The following is a 22,965-nucleotide window of genomic DNA, read 5'->3' on the forward strand; positions in this document are numbered from 1 at the left end:
ACAGATTTAACCCAACTTATCCAATAACAAGTTTAAGTCACATAAAGTTCTTTAAGGTTAAAAATAAAAAATAAAAAAGAAGAGCAATATCTTAAGTGCCAAAAAGACTAACTGTCAGGTAAACCATAATTGACTTATCTACACTAGATGGGACTTTGAGGCATTGGTTAATCATGGATGCATTCTTAAGAAGAAATAAAGTGTCATGATTATCAAATCATATGGCTTAAAATGAGGCATCTCTATAATTAAACTTCATGTAGGCGTGAAACATATAACTGCACACTAAATAGGTGCAAGGAGTGGCATAATATTCACTACTGCTCTTGCAATATCTAGCTAAGAACTACACCAGTTATGTAATTCAAAAACTGAAATATCTAATAATTTTTGCAAGTATCGCCTAGAGGCATACGTATTATAAATAACGTGCCATAGTAATATACAAGGTTTCGACAAAAAAATTTACAAGGAAAACACAAAATAGTAGAGACAAGGCTTCTTTGAAGTTTCTACATTCGTCCAACTTCTTTTTTTTTCCCCAACTTGTAGCACATCAGTGGAAGTGGAATAAAGATGAGCTTACGGGAGCCCATAATTGGTGCTAATAGGAGGAGGTGAAGGCTTGGGAATATAAGGCATAAGAGGAGTACCATGCTCAACTGGTCCTGGTCTTATAGAAGCTTTTGTGCTAGGAACTGGATCTATCGGGCGATAATCTTCCAGATCTAAGTTGCTTGGACCGAAGCCATTGCCCTGAGAGTGGGAAATAGTGGAGAAAAAGATGTTTTTAGTAAGAATTTAACTTTTATACAGGTGACTACCGATAAAAATGGAATTAGTAACCTGAAAAATATGGCAAGTAATCTTCTATAGTAGGTTAAACGGCACTGATAGTGTAAATTTTCATTACAATGTTAGTGGATTATAAGTTAAATCCTTTTAGTGATACATCAAACACAACTGGAATAGTTACGAGTAAACACTATTTCTGCATTTACCTTATACTAGGTTGCAATGAAACAACTAACAAGCCAAAGATGGTTGATCAAGTGAAAGTACCTGCAGCTTTCTGCTTCTTATAGTCATCACCATATCATTACTTTGCCATTTGACGGACATTCCTGTGGTTCATTTATGAGAAGGCTAAGTCAATACCCTTGTGTGAATACAGCTATCCGCTTAATTCTGTTGTTTTAGCCTCAGTATCTCGCTAGGTACATGTCTCATATGATTCCTCTAACAGCAGCAGAGTGCATATTAACAAACTGAAATGAATTTACCACAGAGAAGAAGCTGAGCGCAAAAGGGACTGCTATTGGCTTCGTCAATAATCCTCGGATAACAACTTTGATGAATAACTTAAGTAGCTGAATAACAGTAAGATGCCTCAACACGTGCAAGCATAAACACAGAAAGAATTAAATAGGCAGGCTTCTCTTCTAACTGTAACTGTTAGTTTACTGCTTCCATTGATAACAAATCTGATCCTCAATCAATTGAATCTTTTGGAAAGAGAAAGATATATTACAAAGTTTAAGTTTCTACAACATTCATTATTCAGATTAACCACTCATATACCTTCTTTTCCTTCTCATTCAGCAAATTTAGGCACACATTCTAAAAGAGAGATGCAATATACAAAGAACTTTAATAAATAAACAACGTTAAAAGCGAATGAATATATAGAGTATAGAAGTCATTTCTAGCGTTATATTTCCCAACCTGATCATTTAGCAAATCCTTAGACTTCAAATGTCATGTCAGGACCAAATAACATATAGTATAAAGTACCAATCACTTTTGTTTGTGGAGTTCTAGCTTAAATATGTTCACTTTTATGTGTATCATATATATATAGTACAAGACTTGTGACAAGAGAGAACCATTCGTGGTCCAATCCATTTGTCAAAGATTAGAGTGAACTAGAAGTATAAGGAATATAAAACCACTTAGGAAAAGAAGTAGAATAAATTGTTGGCGAGTGAAAGTCTTTTATGGAGAGCAACCAAGAAGGTTAATTTGCACGGACGAGTAGTGGTGACAGGGTGAACAATCATAAGCTATATAAGGGATTATTCCCAGGTGATACCAACTACAAATGAGTGAAAGTTTGATTATATCTCAAAGGTAGGGAAAATGAAGTTAAAATATAAACTACCGGTGAAAATACTTTCAAATCCCTCCATTTGAGAAAAAATCCTTCGTTAGATTAATAAAATTCTCCGACAAGTCAATCAATCAACTATTCCTCAGTCTGAAACTAGTTTGGGTCGGTTATATCAAACCTCTGTATAAGTTCACTCTATAAGGAACCATTCTTTCAAATACTCAATAATTTCTCTTTAAGGGGTTCTTTAAGTAAGACTAGCCCTTACATGTTTCCATCTTTTACAATTACACAATACAAAAGGAATTGAATAAACTGAAGTAACAAACTAAAGCATATTATAAGAACTTAAGTTCAATAATGGAAAAATTCAATGTCACAGAAAAAATAGCATGAGTCCAAGGCCAAAATAAGAGGTACCTCCAGTGCTGAAGCAATTAAAGGACACAAAAGCTGTCCCCATCACCAAGAACAGAACAAAGAAACCAAAAGCCTTCATACTGCAAGTACAAATATTCACCAACTGACAAAGTAAGATTGATATTTGATTTTTTTCTTCACACCCTTTTCAAGAAAAGTGAAGTTTTTGAATAAAATCAACCCATTTGAAACGTTTGTTCAGAACCCGCCTTTCGTAGATGAAAAAGAAGAAGAACAATGACTCATTCAAGCCCATGTTGGAGTATATAATAAAGAGAAGCATTAGAATAATAAAGAAATGATATAGTGAGGATGAGTCATGGAGAAGATAATGTGGGGTGGCATTGTAGTAACAATGCAATGTGTATAGGGGACAGTAAATGAAAGAGAGTTATTAATGCACTTTGTTAGAGTAGTTTTGTTTTTGAGTTGCAGAAACAGTGGGGAATGAAGCCAATTGAATGCTTAACATGGTGGAAAACGAGCCTTTGCAGCCTTTCATCTTAGAACATTGGTTTCCCGATCACCGCAAAAGAGAGCTTTTTGGCTTCTTGTAAGTTGTAACATGTGGGAATATTATGATAAAAAAGAATTAATACCGGATTTAGAATTTAAATGTCACGAATTCTAAATTGGAAATTGAGAGTGTAAATTCTAAAATATATATGGTATAAATTTCATTAATATAGTCAAACCTCTCTGTAACTGTTTACCCGTAAAACGTTATGATATTTGGCTATAATTATATAATTTTAGTGCATTACTTACCTTACATTTAGGTGCTTTAATGGTAAATTGTATTATATGTGTGTTTAATTGGGCTTATTTTATATGTAGGTACGTTGGAAATAAATTGGGAGCAACTAAAAATTTTATGTGTATTTTATACATTATAAGAATGAATTTATGATTATTTAATTATGGAATATATAAGGATTAAAGTTAACAAATAAAGGAAGAGAAAATAAACAAATGCAAAGAATTGAAAAGAAAGGAAAAGAAGAGAAAACGTGAAATGCAGAAGTTAGGCACAAATTGGTAAATGAAGCAGCAGCAGGCGACGCGAGGGTATAAGCTCGCGTTAGAGCAGGCGAAGCGAGACCATTTCCGGGAGTTTTGCCTCGCGACGCGAGGGGTGCAGCGAGGTTCACCGCGCGTTTTGCCTCGCGACGCGCGGTCTATCGCGAGGGTATTCCTGGTTTCAGGCCTATTTTGTCAACTATTTAGTTTTGGACTTGGTTATTTCGTCTAGGTTTTTCTCTACACATATAAATAGTCATTAAACATCATTTTGAGAGGGTATTTGACCTAAGGAGGCAAGAACACACTACGAGCAAGGCGGAGAATTCTTCTACGAGTTTTTCACTTCCTTCTTCCTATTTCCACTATTGGTTATGAATTCTAGTATTGTAGTTTTGCATACTATTATGAATAGCTAATTTGTTATCTAGAGTTTTGATAGAACCTTTTGTAGGATAAATTCTCGTTATGTTTCTATATAATTGAGTCGTTGGATTTCTCTACTTGTTCAACTACGTGTTTATTGTTATTAATTGAATGGTCATCAATTGACTGTGCCTATTTAGTATGTATTGCTTGGAAAATGGTATATATTTAGATAGTTGTTGAACAACATCACTCCTGATGTATGTGAGGAATCAATACGAAGGGTTTAAAGGTGGGATTAGGAATAACGAAACCTTGGTGCGATCTTAGTGAGCAGTAAACTAGTGCCAGCTAGCGTAGTTCGGAAGAATATGTCTAGCAAATTGTGGTAGTTTTTCGGAAGAGAATTATGACACCCGAAGTACTCATAATTGATAGAAAATACTTAGGTGAAATTATAGAAGGCATGGCGGGAAGGATTCCGACAATTGAAAAAATCATAACTCTAGACCTCCTTAGTCTTGTCTCAAATTTCATCCTTGTTAGTTGATAATTTTACTGCTTTATAATAGTTGTTAGTAAATTAGTTAGAAATAAATATTATAATCTCTATAATTAGGAAATTGTTTGGACTTGTGTTTCTTAGCAATATTGAACAGCTGTAGCTAAGCCTTAGTTCTCTTTGGGATTCGACTCCGGACTTGTAAATCGAATTATATTTGCAACGACCGCTTAGTCCTTTTTATAAGGCATAGTTGGGCGTGATCAAATTTTGGTGCCGTTGCCGGGGAACTAACGGTATAGCTGTAGGTGTAGGTTTCAAGTTTGAACTTTATTTTGTTTTATTTTATTCTACTTGTTGATTTGAGAAACATGACATCTTGGAATTCTGGGAGTTTAGGTGTTGGTAATTTTACTATTGATCTTTATGCATATTGTGGAGAAAACCACCCATTGCAAAATTATCAAAATATTTTCGAGAGCGAATTTTGTGCACCAATTTAATCTTATGTGTGGAATGTGTGTGATATGTGTGGTAGTCAAGATGGTCACTTTTATGGTCGTGTTTATATGTCTTATCCTCCCCTAACCCCTTACTTTGATGGTTCGTCGTTTTCTTGTGAAGTTTATAGGAACAAAGAACCCAGGGATGATGACCTGAAAGAGATCAAGGATATGCTAAAGTGCCTTGTGGAACAAAATAATGAGAAACAACTGCACATACAAAGGCAAGATACTGCTATTCGCAACCTGGAGGCACAAGTGAGTCAAATAGTTGAAGCATGTAATGCTCAACAAGCTAATATTATGGATAGTAGCCAAGAGAAGCATGCATTAGATAACGAAATTGAGGTTCTAATGGAGGAGGTCAAAGTAGAACACCAACAATCTATCCAATTAGATGTTGAAGATGTCGTTGTTGTAGAAAAGATACTAGAGTCAACCAAGGATATTGAGGATACATATTTAGTTGACTCTAGTGTCATTGGTATTGAGGGTGTAGACAGTCCCAATGTTCATGTAGTTGAGCGCATTGGTCCACACTCCAAGCATTTTTTCACATTGTGTTTGGATGATGATATAGAAATAGAGTCATTCGAGCCACTTGAGGAGTCAAGGAATGAGGAACAAGGTGCCTATATTCTGGAATTCTTCTTGCCAGAAAGTCGGAATTACACACCTCATCTAAAAGGCCAAGAAGTGCATAATACTACATTGTTTCCTTGGGCCAGTTAGATTCGCTCCACCACCCCAGGAGCATAATCATAAGCTTGAATCAAAACTTGGGGTTCAATTCATAAGCTCGAGGTGGAGGCAAAAAGTGATTCATGTCATGCCGCGACGTTAAATCAAGCGCTTATTGGAACGCAACCCAACTTTATTTTTTTATTATTATTATTATCATTATTTTATTTATTATTGTATTATTCTTGTAGTGTCAATTTTTAATTTTCTAGGAGCATGAAAAGCATATCCATTGGAAAGATGCAACAGCAAACCAGATGGTTGGAACTAAGTGTGAGGTACCCGCACGAAGGACCAAGCCTGAGAGAAGTCCGATTACCCTATGATTTGCTAGTGCTTGGGTCTTTGGCCTACCAGGGAGTTTCTGTTAACCTCTTGTATTTATGGGTGTGCATTGGGGACAATACACAATTTTAAATGTGGGGTGAGGAGATTGTCTGGGTGACTTTCTATGTTATTTTAGTTGTGTTAGTTTAATTCATTAAAAGAATTCGAAAAATAGAAAAGATTGGACTTTTCCCGATGATGGATCTCCTAGACAGCTTTCTTGAGGTATTTAAGTCTAAAAAAAAAGATTTTCATTGTAGGTACTGTAATAATCCCCCGTGATTTTTCTTTGTGCCTCGGTTCTTTTCCATGGGATGTAGTTTGAATCGGGTCATAGTTTTTTATTTTTAGAGTAGAATAGGATTTAGGGAATAAAAGAAGGAAGATGAAATTCCTAGGCGCTTTTTAACTTGTTTGATAGTAGAATATTTAGGCTCTAGCATGTGTATTACCTTCCCTATAGTTTGAAATTACTTATGATGCCTTATTGAGTCGGATAGCATGTCTATTGATGCATATGTCTCATTTTCTTGGCTCGTATTCACTTTGTGCTTAATGCTTAATATTTTGTGGCTCCGTGAACACTTGCAATTATTTAAGAATCGGAATGGAACCGTCCTTAATGAGTCATGTGCCATATGTGGTGAGAAATTGTATAGTCCGTGTTATTGCATTAGAGTCTAGAACTTGCCCGGCATGTGAGTTGAAGCGAAATTTTAGGTTTTGCCTGATTTAAAAAATGATTTTAGGCTTTATTTGATTCTTTTGAACTTAACGCTTACCACGAATAAAAATTATCCATAGTCAACCCTTTTGAGCTTATAGACTTTTATCTGGCAACCACATTACAATCATATACCCCTTTGTTCTAAATTTTTATTATTTTGATCTTTTTACCTCTTAAAGCACTTTAATTGTGAAATGAGCGCTAGAAGAAGTAAGGGCTAAGTGTGGGGTAGCTTTCGAGTGGAACCAATTAAAGAAAGAATGGTGCACTTATTTTTTTAAAGTAATACACCACTAGCGAAAACTGAAAAAGGAAAAACAAGAGTAGAAAAGAAAAGAGAAGAAAAGAAGGAAAAATATAGATGAATAAATTATTGTCTTGTTCTTGCTAGTAGGATATAAAGTAAAGTAGTGCTTAAAGAAAGATGAAATATTTTTTGGGTGTGATCTTGTTTGTGAAATTGAAATGGATTGAGGAATTTGCGCTTAAAGTTATTATGTGATGTGTTAAAGTGCTTGGGAGGATGAACCACTAATCCAACATATATCTTAACATTCCCTTAGCCCACGTTACAACTATGAAAAAGTCCTAAATGATTTTAGATTGAGCAAGCCTACATTAGTGGAGGTTTACATAATGGGCAAACCTATGGTACTTTGTGCATGCATGTGACTTCTTTGTGAGAGTGGGGAATTTATTTAATTTATCTGAATCCTTAAAATATATTTGAGCATTTGATTCGAATGTGTGGATTCAATTTATTCATTTGTTCTTATTGTGAGGGCACATGATTTCGCGAGGGATAGGTGACGTTATTAGACTTCTCTCAATGATGTTGGGTGTTCAAGCCATGAGTGCATTATGACTTTTGAGTCGGTTTTTGAGGCTAGGATTGTTATGAGCATGCTGTCTTTGTTGTGAATATTTGTGAAGTATGGTATAAGAAAAGGGAAGTGTATGTGATTACATATGCTAAAGTTGAATTGTTGCAATTAACCATGGTCATTGGTGTAGTCTGCATCAATTGTGTAAAAACAAAGTGCTCAAGGATAGTGTGAATTGTTAGTTGACTCGAGGACGAGCAACGTTTAAGTGTGGGGTAGTGATGTTTGGCTATAATTATATAATTTTAGTGCATTACTTACCTTACATTTAGGTGCTTTAATGGTAAATTGTATTATATGTGTGTTTAATTGGGTTTATTTTATATGTAGGTACGTTGGAAATAAATTGGGAGCAACTAAAAATTTTATGTGTATTTTATATATTACAGAAATATATTTATGATTATTTAATTATGGAATATATAAGGATTAAAGTTAACAAATAAAGGAAGAGAAAATAAACAAATGCAAAGAAAGGAAAAGAAAACGTGAAATGCAGATGTTAGGCAGCAAATTGGTAAATGAAGCAGCAGCAGGCGACGCGAGGGTATAAGCTCGCGTTAGAGCAGGCGAAGCGAGACCATTTCCTGGAGTTTTGCCTCGCGACTCGAGGGGTGCAGCGAGGTTCACCGCGCGTTTTGCCTCGCGACGCGCGGTCTATCGCGAGGGTGTTCCGGGTTTCAGGCCTATTTTGTCAACTATTTGATTTTGGACTTGGTTATTTCATCTAGGTTTTTCTCTACACATATAAATAGTCATTAAACACCATTTTGAGAGGGGATTTGACCTAAGGAGGCAAGAACACACTAGGAGCAAGGCGGGGAATTCTTCTACGAGTGTTTCACTTCCTTCTTCCTATTTACATTATTGGTTATAAATTCTAGTATTGTAGTTTTGCATACTATTATGAATAGCTAATTTGTTATCTAGAGTTTTGATAGAACCTTTTGTAGATAAATTCTCGTTATGTTTCTATATAATTGAGTCGTTGGATTTCTCTACTTGTTCAACTACGTGTTTATTGTTATTGATTGAATGGTCATCAATTGACTGTGCCTATTTAGTATGTATTGCTTGGAAAAGGGTATATATTTAGATAGTTGTTGAACAACATCACTCCTGATGTATGTGAGGAATCAATACGAAGGGTTTAAAGATGGGATTAGGAATAACGAAACCTTGGTGCGATCTTAGTGAGCAGTAAACTAGTGCCAGCTAGCGTAGTTCGGAAGAATATGTCTAGCAAATTGTGGTAGTTTTTCGGAAGAGAATTATGACACTCGAAGTACTCACAATTGGTAGAAAATACTTAGGTGAAATTATAGAAGGCATGGCGGGAAGGATTCCGACAATTGAAAAAATCATAACTCTAGACCTCCTTAGTCTTGTCTCAAATTTCATCCTTGTTAGTTGATAATTTTACTGCTTTATAATAGTTGTTAGTAAATTAGTTAGAAATAAATATTATAATCTCTATAATTAGGAAATTGTTTGGACTTGTGTTTCTTAGCAATATTGAACAGCTGTACCTAAGCCTTAGTTCTCTGTGGGATTCGACTCCGGACTTGTAAATCGAATTATATTTGCAACGACCGCTTAGTCCTTTTTATAAGGCATAGTTGGGCGTGATCAAATTTTGGTGCCGTTTCCGGGGAACTAACGGTATAGCTGTAGGTGTAGGTTTTAAGTTTGAACTTTATTTTATTTTATTTTATTCTACTTGTTGATTTGAGAAACATGACATCTTGAAATTTTGGGAGTTTAGGTGTTGGTAATTCTACTATTGATCTTTATGCATATTGTGGAGAAAACCACCAATTGCAAAATTATTAAAATATTTTCGAGAGCGAATTTTGTGCACCAATTCAATCTTATGTGTGGAATGTGTGTGATATGTGTGGTGGTCAAGATGGTCACTTTCATGGTCGTGTTTATATGTCTTATCCTCCCCTAACCCCTTACTTTGATGGTTCGTCATTTTCTTGTGAAGTTTATAGGAACAAAGAACCCAGGGATGATGACCTGAAAGAGATCAAGGATATGCTAAAGTGCCTTGTGGAACAAAATAATGAGAAACAACTGCACATACAAAGGCAAGATACTGCTATTCGCAACCTGGAGGCACAAGTGAGTCAACTAGTTGAAGCATGTAATGCTCAACAAGCTAATATTGTGGATAGTAGCCAAGAGAAGCATGCATTAGATAACGAAATTGAGGTTCTAATGGAGGAGGTCAAAGTAGAACACCAACAATCTATCCAATTAGATGTTGAAGATGTCGTTGTTGTAGAAAAGATACTAGAGTCAACCAAGGATATTGAGGATACATATTTAGTTGACTCTAGTGTCATTGGTATTGAGGGTGTAGACAGTCCCAATGTTCATGTAGTTGAGCGCATTGGTCCACACTCCAAGCATTTTTCCACATTGTGTTTGGATGATGATATAGAAATAGAGTCATTCGAGCCACTTGAGGAGTCAAGGAATGAGGAACAAGGTGCCTACATTCTGGAATTCTTCTTGCCAGAAAGTCGAAATTACACACCTCATCTAAAAGGCCAAGAAGTGCATAATACTACATTGTTTTCTTGGGCCAGTTAGATTCGTTCCACCACCCCAGGAGCATAATCATACGCTTATCAAAACTTGGGGTTCAATTCACAAGCTCGGGGTGGAGGCAAAAAGTAGTTCATGTCGTGCCGCGACGTTAAATCAAGCGCTTGTTGGGATGCAACCCAACTTTTTTTATTATTATTATTATTATTTTATTTATTATTGTATTATTCTTGTAGTGTCGATTTTTAATTTTCTAGGAGCATGGAAAGCAAATCCATTGGAAGGATGCAACAGCAAACCAGATGGTTGAAACTAAGTGTGAGGTACCCGCACGAAGGACCAAGCCTGAGAGAAGTCTGAGTACCCCATGAGCTGCTAGTGCTTGGGTCTTTGGCCTACCAGGGAGTTTCTGTTAACCTCTTATATTTATGAGTGTGCATTGGGGACAATACACAATTTTAAGTGTGGGGTGAGGAGATTGTCTGGGTGACTTTCTATGCTATTTTAGTTGTGTTAGTTTAATTCATTAAAAAAAAATCAAAAAATAGAAAAGATTGAACTTTTCCCGACGATGGATCTCCTAGACAACTTTCTTGAGGTATTTAAGTCTAAAAAAAAGAATTTTGTTGTAGGTAGCGTAATAATCCCCCGTGATTTTTCTTTGTGCCTCGGTTCTTTTTCATGGGATGTAGTTTGAACCGGGTCATAGTTTTTTATTTTTAGAGTAGAATAGGATTTAGAGAATAAAAGAAGGAAGATGAAATTCCTAGGCGCTTTTTGACTTGTTTGATAGTAGCATATTTAGGCTCTAGCATGTGTATTACCTTCCCTATAGCTTGAAACTGCTTATGATGCCTTATTGAGTCGGATAGCAGGTCTATTAATGCCTATGTCTCATTTTCTTGGCTCGTATTCACTTTGTGCTTAATACTTAATATTTTGTGGCTCCGTGAATACTTATAATTATTTAAGAATCGGAATGGAACCGTACTTAATGAGTCATGTGCCATGTGTGGTGAGAAATTGTATAGTCCGTGTCATTGCATTAGAGTCTAGAACTTTCCCGGCATGTGAGTTGAAGCGAAATTTTAGGTTTTGCTCGATTTGAAAAATGATTTTAGGCTTTATTTGATTCTTTTGAACTTAATGCTTACCACGAATAAAAATTATCCATAGTCAATCCTTTTGAGCTTATAGACTTTTATTTGGCAACCACATTACAATCATATACCCCTTTGTTCTAAATTTTTATTATTTTGATCTTTTTACCTCTTAAAGCACTTTAATTGTGAAATGAGCGCTAGAAGAAGTAAGGACTAAGTGTGGGGTGGCTTTCGAATGGAACCAATTAAAGAAAGAATGGTGCACTTATTTTTTTAAAGTAATACACCACTAGCGGAAACTGAAAAAGGAAAAACAAGAGTAGAAAAGAAAAGAGAAGAAAAGAAGGAAAAATATAGATGAATAAATTATTGTCTTGTTCTTGCTAGTAGGATATAAAGTAAAGTAGTGCTTAAAGAAAGAGGGAATATTTTTTGGGTGTGATCTTGTTTGTGAAATTGAAGTGGATTAAGGAATTTGCGCTTAAAGTTATTATGTGATGTGTTAAAGTGCTTGGGAGGATGAACCACTAATCCAACATATATCTTAACATTCCCTTAGCCCACGTTACAACTATGAAAAAGTCCTAACTGATTTTAGATTGAGCAAGCCTACATTAGTGGAGGTTTACATAATGGGCAAGCCTATGGTACTTTTTGCATGCATGTGACTTCTTTGTGAGAGTGGGGAATTTATTTAATTTATCTGAATCTTTAAAATATATTTGAGCATTTGATTCGAATGTGTGGATTCAATTTACTCATTTGTTCTTGTTGTGAGGGCACATGATTTCGCGAGGGATAGGTGACGTTATTAGACTTCTCTAAATGATATTGGGTGTTCAAGCCATGAGTGCATTGTGACTTTTGAGCCGATTTTTGAGGCTAGGATTGTTATGAGCATGTTGTCTTTATTTTGAATATTTGTGAAGTATGGTATAAGAAAAGGGAAGTGTATGTGATTACATATGCTAAAGTTGAATTGGTGCAATTAACCATGGTCATTGGTGTAGTCTGCCTCAATTGTGTAAAAACAAAGTGCTCAAGGATAGTGTGAATTGTTAGTTGACTCGAGGACGAGCAACGTTTAAGTGTGGGGTAGAGATATTTGGCTATAATTATATAATTTTAGTGCATTACTTACCTTACATTTAGGTGCTTTAATGCTAATTTGTATTAAATGTGTGCTTAATTGAGTTTATTTTATATGTAAGTACGTTGGAAATGAAATTGGGAGCAACTAAAGATTTTATGTGTATTTTATACATTACAAGAATATATTTATGATTATTTAATTATGAAATATATAAGGATTAAAGTTAACAAATAAAGGAAGAGAAAATAAGCAAATGCAAAGAAAGGAAAAGAAGGGAAAACGTGAAATGCAGAAGTTAGGCAGCAAATTGGTAAATGAAGCAGCAGCAGGCGACCCCAGGGTATAAGCTCGCGTTAGAGCAGGCGAAGCGAGACCATTTCCTGGAGTTTTGCCTCACGACGCGAGGGGTGCAGCGAGGTTCTCCGCGCATTTTGCCTCGCGACGCGCGGTCTATCGCGAGGGTGTTCCGGATTTCAGGCCTATTTTGTCAACTATTTGGTTTTGGACTTGGTTATTTCGTCTAGATTTTTTCCCTACACATATAAATAGTCTTTAAACACCATTTTGAAAGGGGATTTGACCAAAGGAGGCAAGAACACACTAGGAGCAAGGCGGGGAATTCTTCTATGAGTTTTTCACTTCCTTCTTCCTATTTCCATTGTTGGTTATGAATTCTAGTATAATAGTTTTGCATACTATTATGAATAGCTAATTTGTTATCTAGAGTTTTGATAGAACCTTTTGTAGGATAAATTCTTGTTATGTTTCTATATAATTGAGTCGTTGGATTTCTCTACTTATTCAACTATGTATTTATTATTGTTGATTGAATGGCCATCAATTGATTGTGCCTATTTAATATGTATTTCTTGAAAAAGGATACATATTTAGGTAGTTGTTGAACAACATCACTCCTGACGTATGTGAGGAATCAATACGAAGGATTTAAAGGTGGGATTAGGAATAACGAAACCTTGGTGCGATCTTAGTGAGCAGTAAACTAGTGCCAGCTAGCGTAGTTCGGAAGAATATGTCTAGTAAATTGTGGTAGTTTTTCGGAAGAGAATTATGATACCCGAAGTACTCACAATTGGTAGAAAATACTTAGGCGAAATTATAGAAGGCATAGCGGGAAGGATTCCGACAATTGGGATAATCATAACTCTAGACCTCCTTAGTCTCGTCTCAAATTTTATCTTTGTTAGTTGATAATTTTACTGCTTTATAATAGTTGTTAGTTAATTAGTTAGAAATAAATATTATAATCTCTATAATTAGGAAATTATTTGGACTTGTATTTCTTAGAAATATTAAACAGCTGTAGCTAAGTCTTAGTTCTCTGTGGGATTCAACTCCGGACTTGTAAACCGGATTATATTTGCAACGACCGCTTAGTCCTTTTTATAAGGCATAGTTGGGCGTGATCACGGTACAGTTAAATTTATAATGTGATTTATAAACACTTGAATTAGTTTGATCCAAAAATATGAAATCAACAAGAACATAAATAAGATTATAAAATAAACTTAAAGGAAATACAAGCCCGGCTATGAACTTAATTAGCCTCTCTGGAAGCAGAAGCGAGAACAATATTAGTAATAAAGTCAAAGAATAGTGTTATATAATGAGAGTTGATTCAAACTTTTGTATACAGAATATTTCGTATCCTACAATAGATATCAATACTCATATTTATAGCTTTATTTTAGGAGACAAGATCCCTAAATCAAACTCCTCTTGAATGAGAATAAAACTGACACTGGTGACTGCATAACGGTTGGGTATAAATACAGATATTCTCTATAACGGTTGTTCATTGAATGTTATCCGATATCAGTTCTTCAAATATTTATTATTGGTTACCCTGCCTTCGAAATTTATCAGGCACCGATCGCATGCCTCCAACCGGTATTAACTACTTGCAGACTCACATTTTACCTGTCTTCAGCTCCACGTGTCATCTCCTCATTCGTCCAACTGTCACTAATCAATTTTACCGCATACAGATAGTCCCCTTACTTTTCGGTGGTAATACTTTAGTGTTACCGAGAAGTAGATAAAACCCTCTTTCCTTAGCGGGAAACAGTTTCTGACACTTGAAAGGATGCACGTCTCTTCGCATTTAATGACCCAAACACGTGTTACCCCACGATTTGGTAAATAATTTCGTCAGCTTTTGAAGTAATCATGACTATGATTTTGCCGTCTATAAACTTCTCCACTACTCATCATTTTTACTTTCTACCGTTACAACTTCTTCTTCTTCGATTTATTTTAGAACCCTACTTGCAAAATTCAACTTTCGCAATAAAAGCTTTCTTCATAAATTTCTTACCATCATGTCTTCTAACATTTCTGCCCTCGGAAACTCTGGCCTTCTCTTTGGTGGAGGCCCAAAAAATAACAAAACAAATGAGGTTGGTGTCGAGTCTAAACCTCCTACCGTGAACTCCAGCATACCCCTTCATCTTAACACTAAATCTTACCTTCAAGAACAAAAAGAACTCATTAATCCCAAAAGTGACAGACACTGACCCGTTCGAAGATACCCTTCTTCCATTCGTCTTTCTACCATCCCTATTGTGAAGGAAGACTGTGAATGGAACAATATTGAAATCTTCGCCCCTAATGAAGTATAAAGGGTCACCTTCTCCAAACCAGGGTTCGTGTATGTTTATACACACTCTTTCACTTTGAAAGTGGGTAAAGAAATCGACCTAATAATTTTGAATTTTGCCACCGGTACCAAATATGTTTGGCACAAGCAGGCCCGTCAGTTTGACGTACAATGGCCTGCCTCCACCAATTGTGCTCTGAGACCGAAAAAATCCTAACTCTTACTCACATGATGAATCTTTACTCCCTAAAGGTCTTCCGTGAGGGCGTGCTAAAACTTAGCAAATGCGGTCATCATGTCCTCCTTACCAACGTTGACGATGATAACGACCGTGAATAGATTGAACAGTTCGTTGTTATTGCCACTAGGGACATCCTCCCGACCACAACACCTTCTTTTCCTGAATCAGGGAATCTTCTTTATAAGTCTTCCGATATTTTTCCTTTCCATGTTTGAAAAAGAATTTCCTCATTTGTTAACTTTGCATTTTCCTTATTTTAGTTGCTCATTCGGAACCACCACTGGTTCAGAACCTGGCCCAATGGATACATAAAAGTTTGGACATTACTATGCCGGAATCCCAAAAGTGAAAAGAAATGGCTCCCATCTATGGGTGGAAAACCAAAAATTATAGTAAACAAAAGTTCTTTCTTCCTTCTTTCAATCTTTCAATATAACTTATAAACAATTTGTTAACTTTTTTTTTGCACCACACAGGACTTCCGAAGGGATCCGTTATTTGCCCCGACATCAAGGCTCTAGATGACCTGGAGGAAGCTCAACAGGTGTTATAAAGTGCCCTTAACCGGAGGAGAGCGCGTGAATCTACTCTTACTTCCGGTGAAGGCGCCTCTTCATGGAGTCCCCAGCCCAAAAAATAAGAAACCAAAGAGAAAATGTACCTCTTCGGCTGGGACTCGGGAGAAGAAATTGAAAAGAACACCAACCGGACCAGCCATAGTGATCCTCGATGACGAAGAGACCGATGATGAAGTGGTTGCCCTTCAGAAAAGAAAAATACCTTCATCAACTCAACCGGATGCTTAACCGAGAGAGCTTCGAATACCACCACTGGGGGAAGTTTAGAGATTCTTTAAGGAAATGAATTTGGGTTAAAATGACGATTCCCATTTTTGGGCTCCTGTCAATGCCTACGGTCAAAGGAGTTCAAGCCCTGACCTTCCTCCACCACTAACTTCTGAGCTGATAACAACCGTTTCTACTTCTACACCAGCTGCCACCTCTCCACCGGTATCATCCGAATAGATGGAAGATGCTCCTTCCCACGGTTACCCGACCATGGAAATTAAGAAATACTTACTCGGCACCCACTCAAGACCCTAATGGAAAATGAAGCGTCATCCTTACGGTTTCGAATGAGTACCATATATTTTCCAAGCTGGTAGAGCTTGCTAATTATCTAAAGTCGCTGGCAACAGAAAATGATTGGAGAAAAATGGACTCTCTTTCTGCGGAGTGTCTATTAAACAACATTATGCACTGCTCGGCGCATGTATCAATATGATCATCTCCCATCACTCTTCATTTGTTATATTTTGAATCAATAACCTAAGATTTAACCACTTCAATCCAACCTTCTTGCTTCTGAAGGCCTGTAAAGGTTAATTTTGGATAAATAGGCACCTACTACAGAACGAGATTAACTTTTGGCTAAACGGAATAAGCTTGTCGTGCGCCTCCCGATGCTAGAAGAAAAAATTGCTCAAATGGATGATCTTGAGGCTCAGTTAGAGCAATATGAGCAAGATAGAATTGCTCACAGGCAGGAAGCCGCTCAGTTACAAGAAGACCTTAAAGATGCAAAGGCTAAGTGGGCTGAACGACATGATACCGTAATTACTGTTGCCGAGCGCGAGTCTGCCTTCATAGATCAAGTCAATAACTTGAAGGCTAGCTTACATTCCAAAATTGAGAAAGCCAATGTTGTCAATGAGAAGAGAACAAAGATGGAGGAAAGGCTAAAGAGGGTCATGGAGCATAATCAACTTCATTCAACCACCAATGTTGAGCTTGATTCCAAAATCAGCATTATGAAAGCTGAAAATGATAAGCTCAAATCTAAGATTGAAAACTCCAAGTTAAACTCCAAGACCAGGAAGATTTTATCCTCTTCGAGAAGACTTATGCCATATATCACACGAACAGGAAGACTTTGAAGGATGCCAAGGAAGGCATTGCTAACATCGGTGAATGCATTGCCAAAGCTCGGTAGCTGGAGACAACTGCTCTCAAAAACCTCCTTGCTCGGTCCACTGCCTCTGACTCCTCGAATACTAACTTTGAGTATTCAGTAACTGAAGAGAAAAACAAAGAGGAAACTGAAGAAGATGGAGATAAAGATGAAGGCCCCGAACCGGAAGCGGGACCGCCTTCTCCTGATAAAGAAAACAAAGACTTTTCTCTCCCTTCGGGTTCTAGTAAGCAAGAATTAATGTATATATTTTTCTTTTCTTTTGTAACTATGCCAAAACTTCTTTAAGTTTGGCATTTTAATGAAAGAAATTCTTTGCTTAAGTATTGTGCAAAAATACTCTTTTTCATTTAACTGATAAAGCTTCGGGAATTCTTTTCACATTCGATAGCTTTTGATTTCGGGCATTAATACTTTCGGAATCTACCCTTTGACTATGAGGGTTTCATAAGAGAGAGACTTTAGGACGTCTCATGTTCATTCCGGCACAAGCATTTGAAGCTTTTGTTAACTTTCAAATGAAAAAATTAACTTATCATTCAGATAAGAAATAAGATAAAAATAAAAGGACTTTGATTTATTTTCTCTATCTTTAAAAGTGCATTTACATAAATATTCTTTTGCTTAAGTAAATAAAGTTGTCAATTCATATGGCTAACTTGTATCACTTATTTCTACAGGGCTGATCATGCAGTGCCCGGTCCTAATAAGACATTGATCCCGGTTCTTACAGTCCACGATCTTCTTAACATATTTAGTGCCTTCATACATAATGGTTCCCCCACCCCCAGTGTTCGGATGGTAAGTAAGAGAATTCGAACACTGAAAGTCTTATTTTTGTTGATGATCCTTTCTTCATACTATGCTTTACATTGTTGCCTCATTAAAAACCATGCCAGAAAAACCCAATTAGGACAAAAACTAGACGAAGGGAAAAAGAGTACAGCATATACTTTTAGTACCAGCAAGGATCTTTAGCAATAATACCTTTTGAGGTGAGTCACATTTCAATTGCTTGTCAATTTAACTCCATCTTGATTTTTCAACTGATATGAGCCTTTACCAGTTATAGCTGAAACCCGGTAAGGTCCTTCATGTGTTGGTCCCAGCTTCCCGAGTATTTTGAGTTACCTTCCTCAAAACCAAATCCCCGACTTTGAAGTATCGAAGATTTGCTCTACGGTTGTAATACCTTTCCATTCTTTACTGTTGTGCCACCATCCTTACATATGCCAGATTCCGGTGCTCTTCAAGTAAATCTAGTTTAACCAGCAATGCTTCATTACTTGTCTCCTCGTTTGCTCGGGAAGACCTTAGGGTTGGTTCCCCCACTTTTACCGAAATCAAAGCCTCTGAACTGTATGCAAGTGAGAAAGGTGCTTCACCCATAATCGACTTCATTGTGGTCTGATATGCCCACAATACACCCAGTAACTCATCTGGCCACTTGCCTTTAGCATCTTCTAACTTCTTTTTAAGGTTTTGAATTATTATCTTGTTTGTTGACTCTGCATGTCCATTAGCACTCGGATGGTATGGTGATGATATAATTTGTTTGATCTTCAATCCTTCCAAAAACTTTGCGACTTTGGAACCTATAAACGGTGGCCTATTGTCATAAGCGATTCTTTTGGTATTCCAAACCGACAAACGATGTGATCCCATATAAAGTCAATCACTTCTCGTTCTCCGATCTTTTGGTAAGAACTTACTTCAACGCATTTAGTAAAATAGTTAGTTAAAACAAAAAGAAATTTTACCTTTCCGGGACCTTGTGGTAAGGGACTGACTATGTCCATCACTCATTTCATGAATGGCCAAGGTGACACCACCAAATGTAAAAGTTCTGCCGGTTGATGCACTAAATGTGCATGACGCTGATATTTATCACATTTTTATACAAATTCCTTTGAGTCTTGCTCAATCAGGGACCAATAGTAGCCAGCCCTTATTAGCTTAAGAACTAATATATCTGCACCAGAATGGTTCCCGCATACTCCTTCGTGGACTTCCCCCATCACCTAGTCAGACACCGATGCCCCTAAACACCAAACTAATGGTCCTTGGAACGACCTCCTGTACAATTTACCGTCAACAAGACAATAACGAGATGCCTTAGTCCGAAGTGCTCGGGATGCTTTTGGGTCTTCGGGAAGTTTTCCATGACTTAGATAGTCTATGAACCCTTTCTCCAATCCCAAATTTAGTTGGTTGAGTTAACTTTACTATAATCGTCCACATCCAACACCAAATGTAACAATTGAACTACCGCACCGGAATCGGACCATTTCATTTCTGTGGACGAGCCCAAATTGGCAAATGCGTATGCCTACACATTTTCCTCCCTTGGAATGTGAATGCTTGACCACTCCCTAAACGGGGAAAATAATACTTGAACCTTGTTCAAGAACTGTTGCATGGGCTCCTCCTTGGTGTCGAAAATTCCATATACTTGGTTTAGCACCAATTGGGAGTCGCACTTTATTTCGATGACCTCGGAACCTAGTCCCCGAGCTAGTTCAAGTCCTACCACCAAAGCCTCATACTCGGTTTCATTGTTAGTTATTGGTACAGTTCTAATGGCTTGCCTCAAAGTTTCCCCGAATGAGTGATTAATACTACCCCGAGATCAGACCCTTTTACGTTAGAGGCTCCATACGTAAACAAGGTCCAAACACCTGATTCAATTCACGATACCAACATTGCTTCTTTAGCAGCTAAAGGCATTAATCCCGGGCTAAAGTCAGCCACGAAGTCGGCCAAAACTTATGACTTGATTGCAGTCCTGGGCTTGTACTCAATGTCAAATTCACTAACTTTGACTACCCATTTAGACAAACGACCCGATAACTCGATCTTATGAATAATATTCCTCAAGGAAAAGGTTGTCACAACGGCTATAAGATGACATTGAAAATAGGTCCTAAGCTTTCGAGAGGTGACTACAATATCTAGGGCCAATTTTTCAAGGTGCGGATAACGTGTCTCCGCTCCTGATAGAACTTTACTAACATAATAAATAGGAAATTGCGTACCTTATTCCTCCCGGACCAGAACAACACTTACCGCTACCTCCGAGACTACTAAATAGATTAAAAATTTCTCACTTTCTACCAGTTTTGACAGCAACGAAGGGCTAGACAGGTACCTTTTTAGATCTTTCAATTCCTGCTGGCATTCCGGAGTCCATATGAAATCATTCTTCTTTTCTAAAGTGAAAAGAAGTGATTGCACTTTTCTAAAGACCTCGAGATGAACCTGCTTAGAGCCGCCAATCTACTGGTCAACCTCTATACTTCTTTCACACTTGTTAACTGGTTCGGGATATCCTCGATGGCTTTGATTTTATCGGAGTTGACTTTGGTTTCCCTTTGAGAGACCAGAAACCCCAAAAACTTACCGGAACCAACTCCGAAGGCGCACTTCTCCGGGTTGACCTTCATGTTGTATTTCCTCAGAATGTCAAATGTTTTTTGAAGATGTTTCAAATGGTCTCCTGTATTAAGAGACTTAACTAACATGTCGTCAATATAAACTTCCATTGTTACCTATCTGTTTTTCAAATATTTTGTTAACAAGCCTCTGATAAGTGGCTCTGCATTCTTAAGCCCAAAAGGCATCACATTATAGCAGTATGTGCCAAAATTTGTGATAAAAGAAGTCTTCTCTTGATCTTCCGGGTCCATCCTAATTTGATTATACTCGGAATAAGCATCAAGAAAATTCATTAACTCATGCCCGACCGTAGCGTCAATCATTTGATCGATGTTTGGCAACGGGAAAGAGTCTTTAGGGCATGTATTATTTAAATCTTTATAATCTACACACATTATAAATTTATTATTATTTTTAGGCACTAGCACTATTTTAGCTAGCCAATCGGGGTAATTTACCTCTCGAATTGAACCTATATTTAGTAATCGGGTTACCTTTTTCTTTACAAACCTGTTTCTGACCTTTGCAATCACCTTACCGGAGGAAAGTTAGGATCCAAACTCAGCTTGTGGACAACTACTTCCAATGGAATACTTGTCATATCTAAATATGACCATGCAAAAAATCAACGTTAGATTTTAGAAAATCCATAATTTTTAACTTGAGTTTGGGACTCAGACCCGTTCCTAAGTGAAATTTTCATTCTAAGAACTCCTCGAACAAAGCCACTTGTTCGAGCTCTTCTGCGGTTGATTTAGTCGCATTTGTTTCCTCTAGTACCTGGAAAGACCTCGGTACCTGATAAAATTATGATGACTCATCTTCTTTATCATCTACAGTCGAGGTGGAAGAAGACATCGGTTCCTGTAATTGCTATTTGCTCGTTTCTTTGCCCTTGCTACTGGAAACGGTCACTATGTTCAGCTACCTTGCAACCGGTTGATCTCTTTTGATATGCTTGATCCCTTCTGGTGTGGGAAATTTCAACAGTTGATGGTATGTTGAAGGTACAACCTTCATTTCATGTATCCATGTCCTTCCAAGGATTACATTATATCTCATGACGCCATCTACCACTTCGAACAGGGTGGTCTTCATTACTCATTCGGCATGTGTGGGCACTAAAATTTCTCCTCGGGTTGTAACACTTGTTAAGCTGAACCCAGCTAAAAGCTTTGTTAACGGAACTATGTTTCCGATTAACTTCGCTTGCTCCAAAATACTCCCTTGTATAATGTTGGTTGAACTTCTTGGATCAACCAAAATATGCTTAATTTTGAAATCTAAAACATTAAGAGAAATTACCAAAGCATCGTTGTGTGGTAGAAAAAGTCCATCAGCATCCTCTTCTGTAAAGGTAATGTTATCTTTTGAGAATTCTCGGATTCTCTTGCCATGGGTTTCCAATATCTTAGTCTTCTTTGCTACCAAAAATGTCACCCCATTTACTTCGTCTCCACCGAAGATCATGTTTATTGTCATACGAGGTGACCCTATAGCTGGTTTTTATGGTTCTGTGACATTTTAATTTTTCCCATAGTTTCTCTTAGCCCGGTCGCTTAAAAACTCTTTGAGGTGACCATTCTTCAGCAAAGTTGCTACCTCTTCACGAAGGTGTCGACAGTCCCTAGTCTTGCGGCCGTGAGTTTCATGGAACTCACACCATAGATTAGGATCCGATCATATTGGTTTCGGGAACCTAGATTCTTTAATATTCCTCATAATCGACACCAGTTCTACCAAATTGATGTTAAAGTTGTAGTCGGATAACCTTGGATATGTTAAATCTCGGGACCTCATCGCCTCTTTCTCCTACAATGATCTACTACTTCGACCACGATTCGCCCTTCTATCAGAAGTGAACCTATCAGATGACTTAAAACCTTTATTTCCACACCCATCGGCCCTCTCGTAAGGTTGAAAATGACTCTGAGGACCACCGATCTGCATCAAAATCATTTTTGAACTTATCTTGATTCCGATCACAATTTCGTCCTTTGGGAGATATCAAAGAACCCAATTGATCATCTTCTATTCTGATCTTTGACTCGTAGCGATTGTGAACGTCTGCTCATGTGGTTGCCTAAAATTCAAGCAAGACTTTCTTCAATTTTGGGGAGGCATCGAAACTCAACGGGTTGAGACACTTTACAAATGCCTTCGCTGCCCACTCATTCGGTACTGCCGGTAACAACATCCTTTTCTTTTTTGAAACCGGATCATGAACTCTCGCAATAGTTCGGATTCTCCTTAAGATATTCTGAATTTATCTACCTTCCTTGATTGGACCTTTCTTGCTCCAGTATGAGCTTTGATAGACGAATTTACAAGCATTTCAAAAGAATCAAT

At 37.2% G+C, this 22,965-nt stretch overlaps 4 protein-coding genes across 4 annotated transcripts; 2 read left to right on the plus strand and 2 right to left on the minus strand.

Annotated features, from left to right (window-relative positions):
- Positions 1–377: 377 nt before the first annotated feature.
- LOC104092599 (uncharacterized) lies at positions 378–2,779 on the minus strand. The gene is made up of 3 exons (XM_009598234.4): positions 2,531–2,779; positions 1,063–1,124; positions 378–756 (listed from the first exon to the last, which is right to left on the minus strand). The coding sequence occupies exons 1-3, from the start codon at positions 2,607–2,609 to the stop codon at positions 583–585; spliced, it is 315 nt and encodes a 104-aa protein (XP_009596529.1). The 5' UTR covers positions 2,610–2,779; the 3' UTR covers positions 378–582.
- Positions 2,780–4,945: 2,166 nt separating this feature from the next.
- LOC138903058 (uncharacterized) lies at positions 4,946–15,763 on the plus strand. Its single transcript, XM_070190972.1, has 3 exons — positions 4,946–5,405; positions 9,591–9,953; positions 15,687–15,763. The coding sequence occupies exons 1-3, from the start codon at positions 4,946–4,948 to the stop codon at positions 15,761–15,763; spliced, it is 900 nt and encodes a 299-aa protein (XP_070047073.1).
- Positions 15,764–16,696: 933 nt separating this feature from the next.
- LOC138903059 (uncharacterized) lies at positions 16,697–17,146 on the plus strand. Its single transcript, XM_070190973.1, has one exon. It carries the CDS (start codon positions 16,697–16,699, stop codon positions 17,144–17,146), a length of 450 nt encoding a protein of 149 aa, XP_070047074.1.
- Positions 17,147–18,384: 1,238 nt separating this feature from the next.
- LOC104084944 (uncharacterized) lies at positions 18,385–18,846 on the minus strand. The gene has a single exon (XM_009588907.2). The coding sequence runs from the start codon at positions 18,844–18,846 to the stop codon at positions 18,385–18,387; it is 462 nt and encodes a 153-aa protein (XP_009587202.2).
- Positions 18,847–22,965: the final 4,119 nt, after the last annotated feature.

Source organism: Nicotiana tomentosiformis, chromosome 12 (assembly GCF_000390325.3).
Source record: "Nicotiana tomentosiformis chromosome 12, ASM39032v3, whole genome shotgun sequence".
NCBI lineage: Eukaryota > Viridiplantae > Streptophyta > Magnoliopsida > Solanales > Solanaceae > Nicotiana > Nicotiana tomentosiformis.

What these genes read in the sequence shown, in the direction of transcription:
- LOC104092599 (XM_009598234.4), bottom strand. Translation starts at nt 2,609, where the DNA reads ATGAAGGCTTTTGGTTTCTTTGTTCTGTTCTTGGTGATGGGGACAGCT. An exon ending in TAATTGCTTCAGCACTGGAG is followed by an intron (nt 1,125 to 2,530) that starts GTACCTCTTATT and finishes AATGAACCACAG; the next exon opens with GAATGTCCGTCAAATGGCAA. An exon ending in TAAGAAGCAGAAAGCTGCAG is followed by an intron (nt 757 to 1,062) that starts GTACTTTCACTT and finishes TCCCACTCTCAG; the next exon opens with GGCAATGGCTTCGGTCCAAG.
- LOC138903058 (XM_070190972.1), top strand. Translation starts at nt 4,946, where the DNA reads ATGTGTGGTAGTCAAGATGGTCACTTTTATGGTCGTGTTTATATGTCT. An exon ending in AGTTGACTCTAGTGTCATTG is followed by an intron (nt 5,406 to 9,590) that starts GTATTGAGGGTG and finishes TTTCTTGTGAAG; the next exon opens with TTTATAGGAACAAAGAACCC. An exon ending in AGTTGACTCTAGTGTCATTG is followed by an intron (nt 9,954 to 15,686) that starts GTATTGAGGGTG and finishes TGCACCACACAG; the next exon opens with GACTTCCGAAGGGATCCGTT.
- LOC138903059 (XM_070190973.1), top strand. Translation starts at nt 16,697, where the DNA reads ATGGATGATCTTGAGGCTCAGTTAGAGCAATATGAGCAAGATAGAATT.
- LOC104084944 (XM_009588907.2), bottom strand. Translation starts at nt 18,846, where the DNA reads ATGGGATCACATCGTTTGTCGGTTTGGAATACCAAAAGAATCGCTTAT.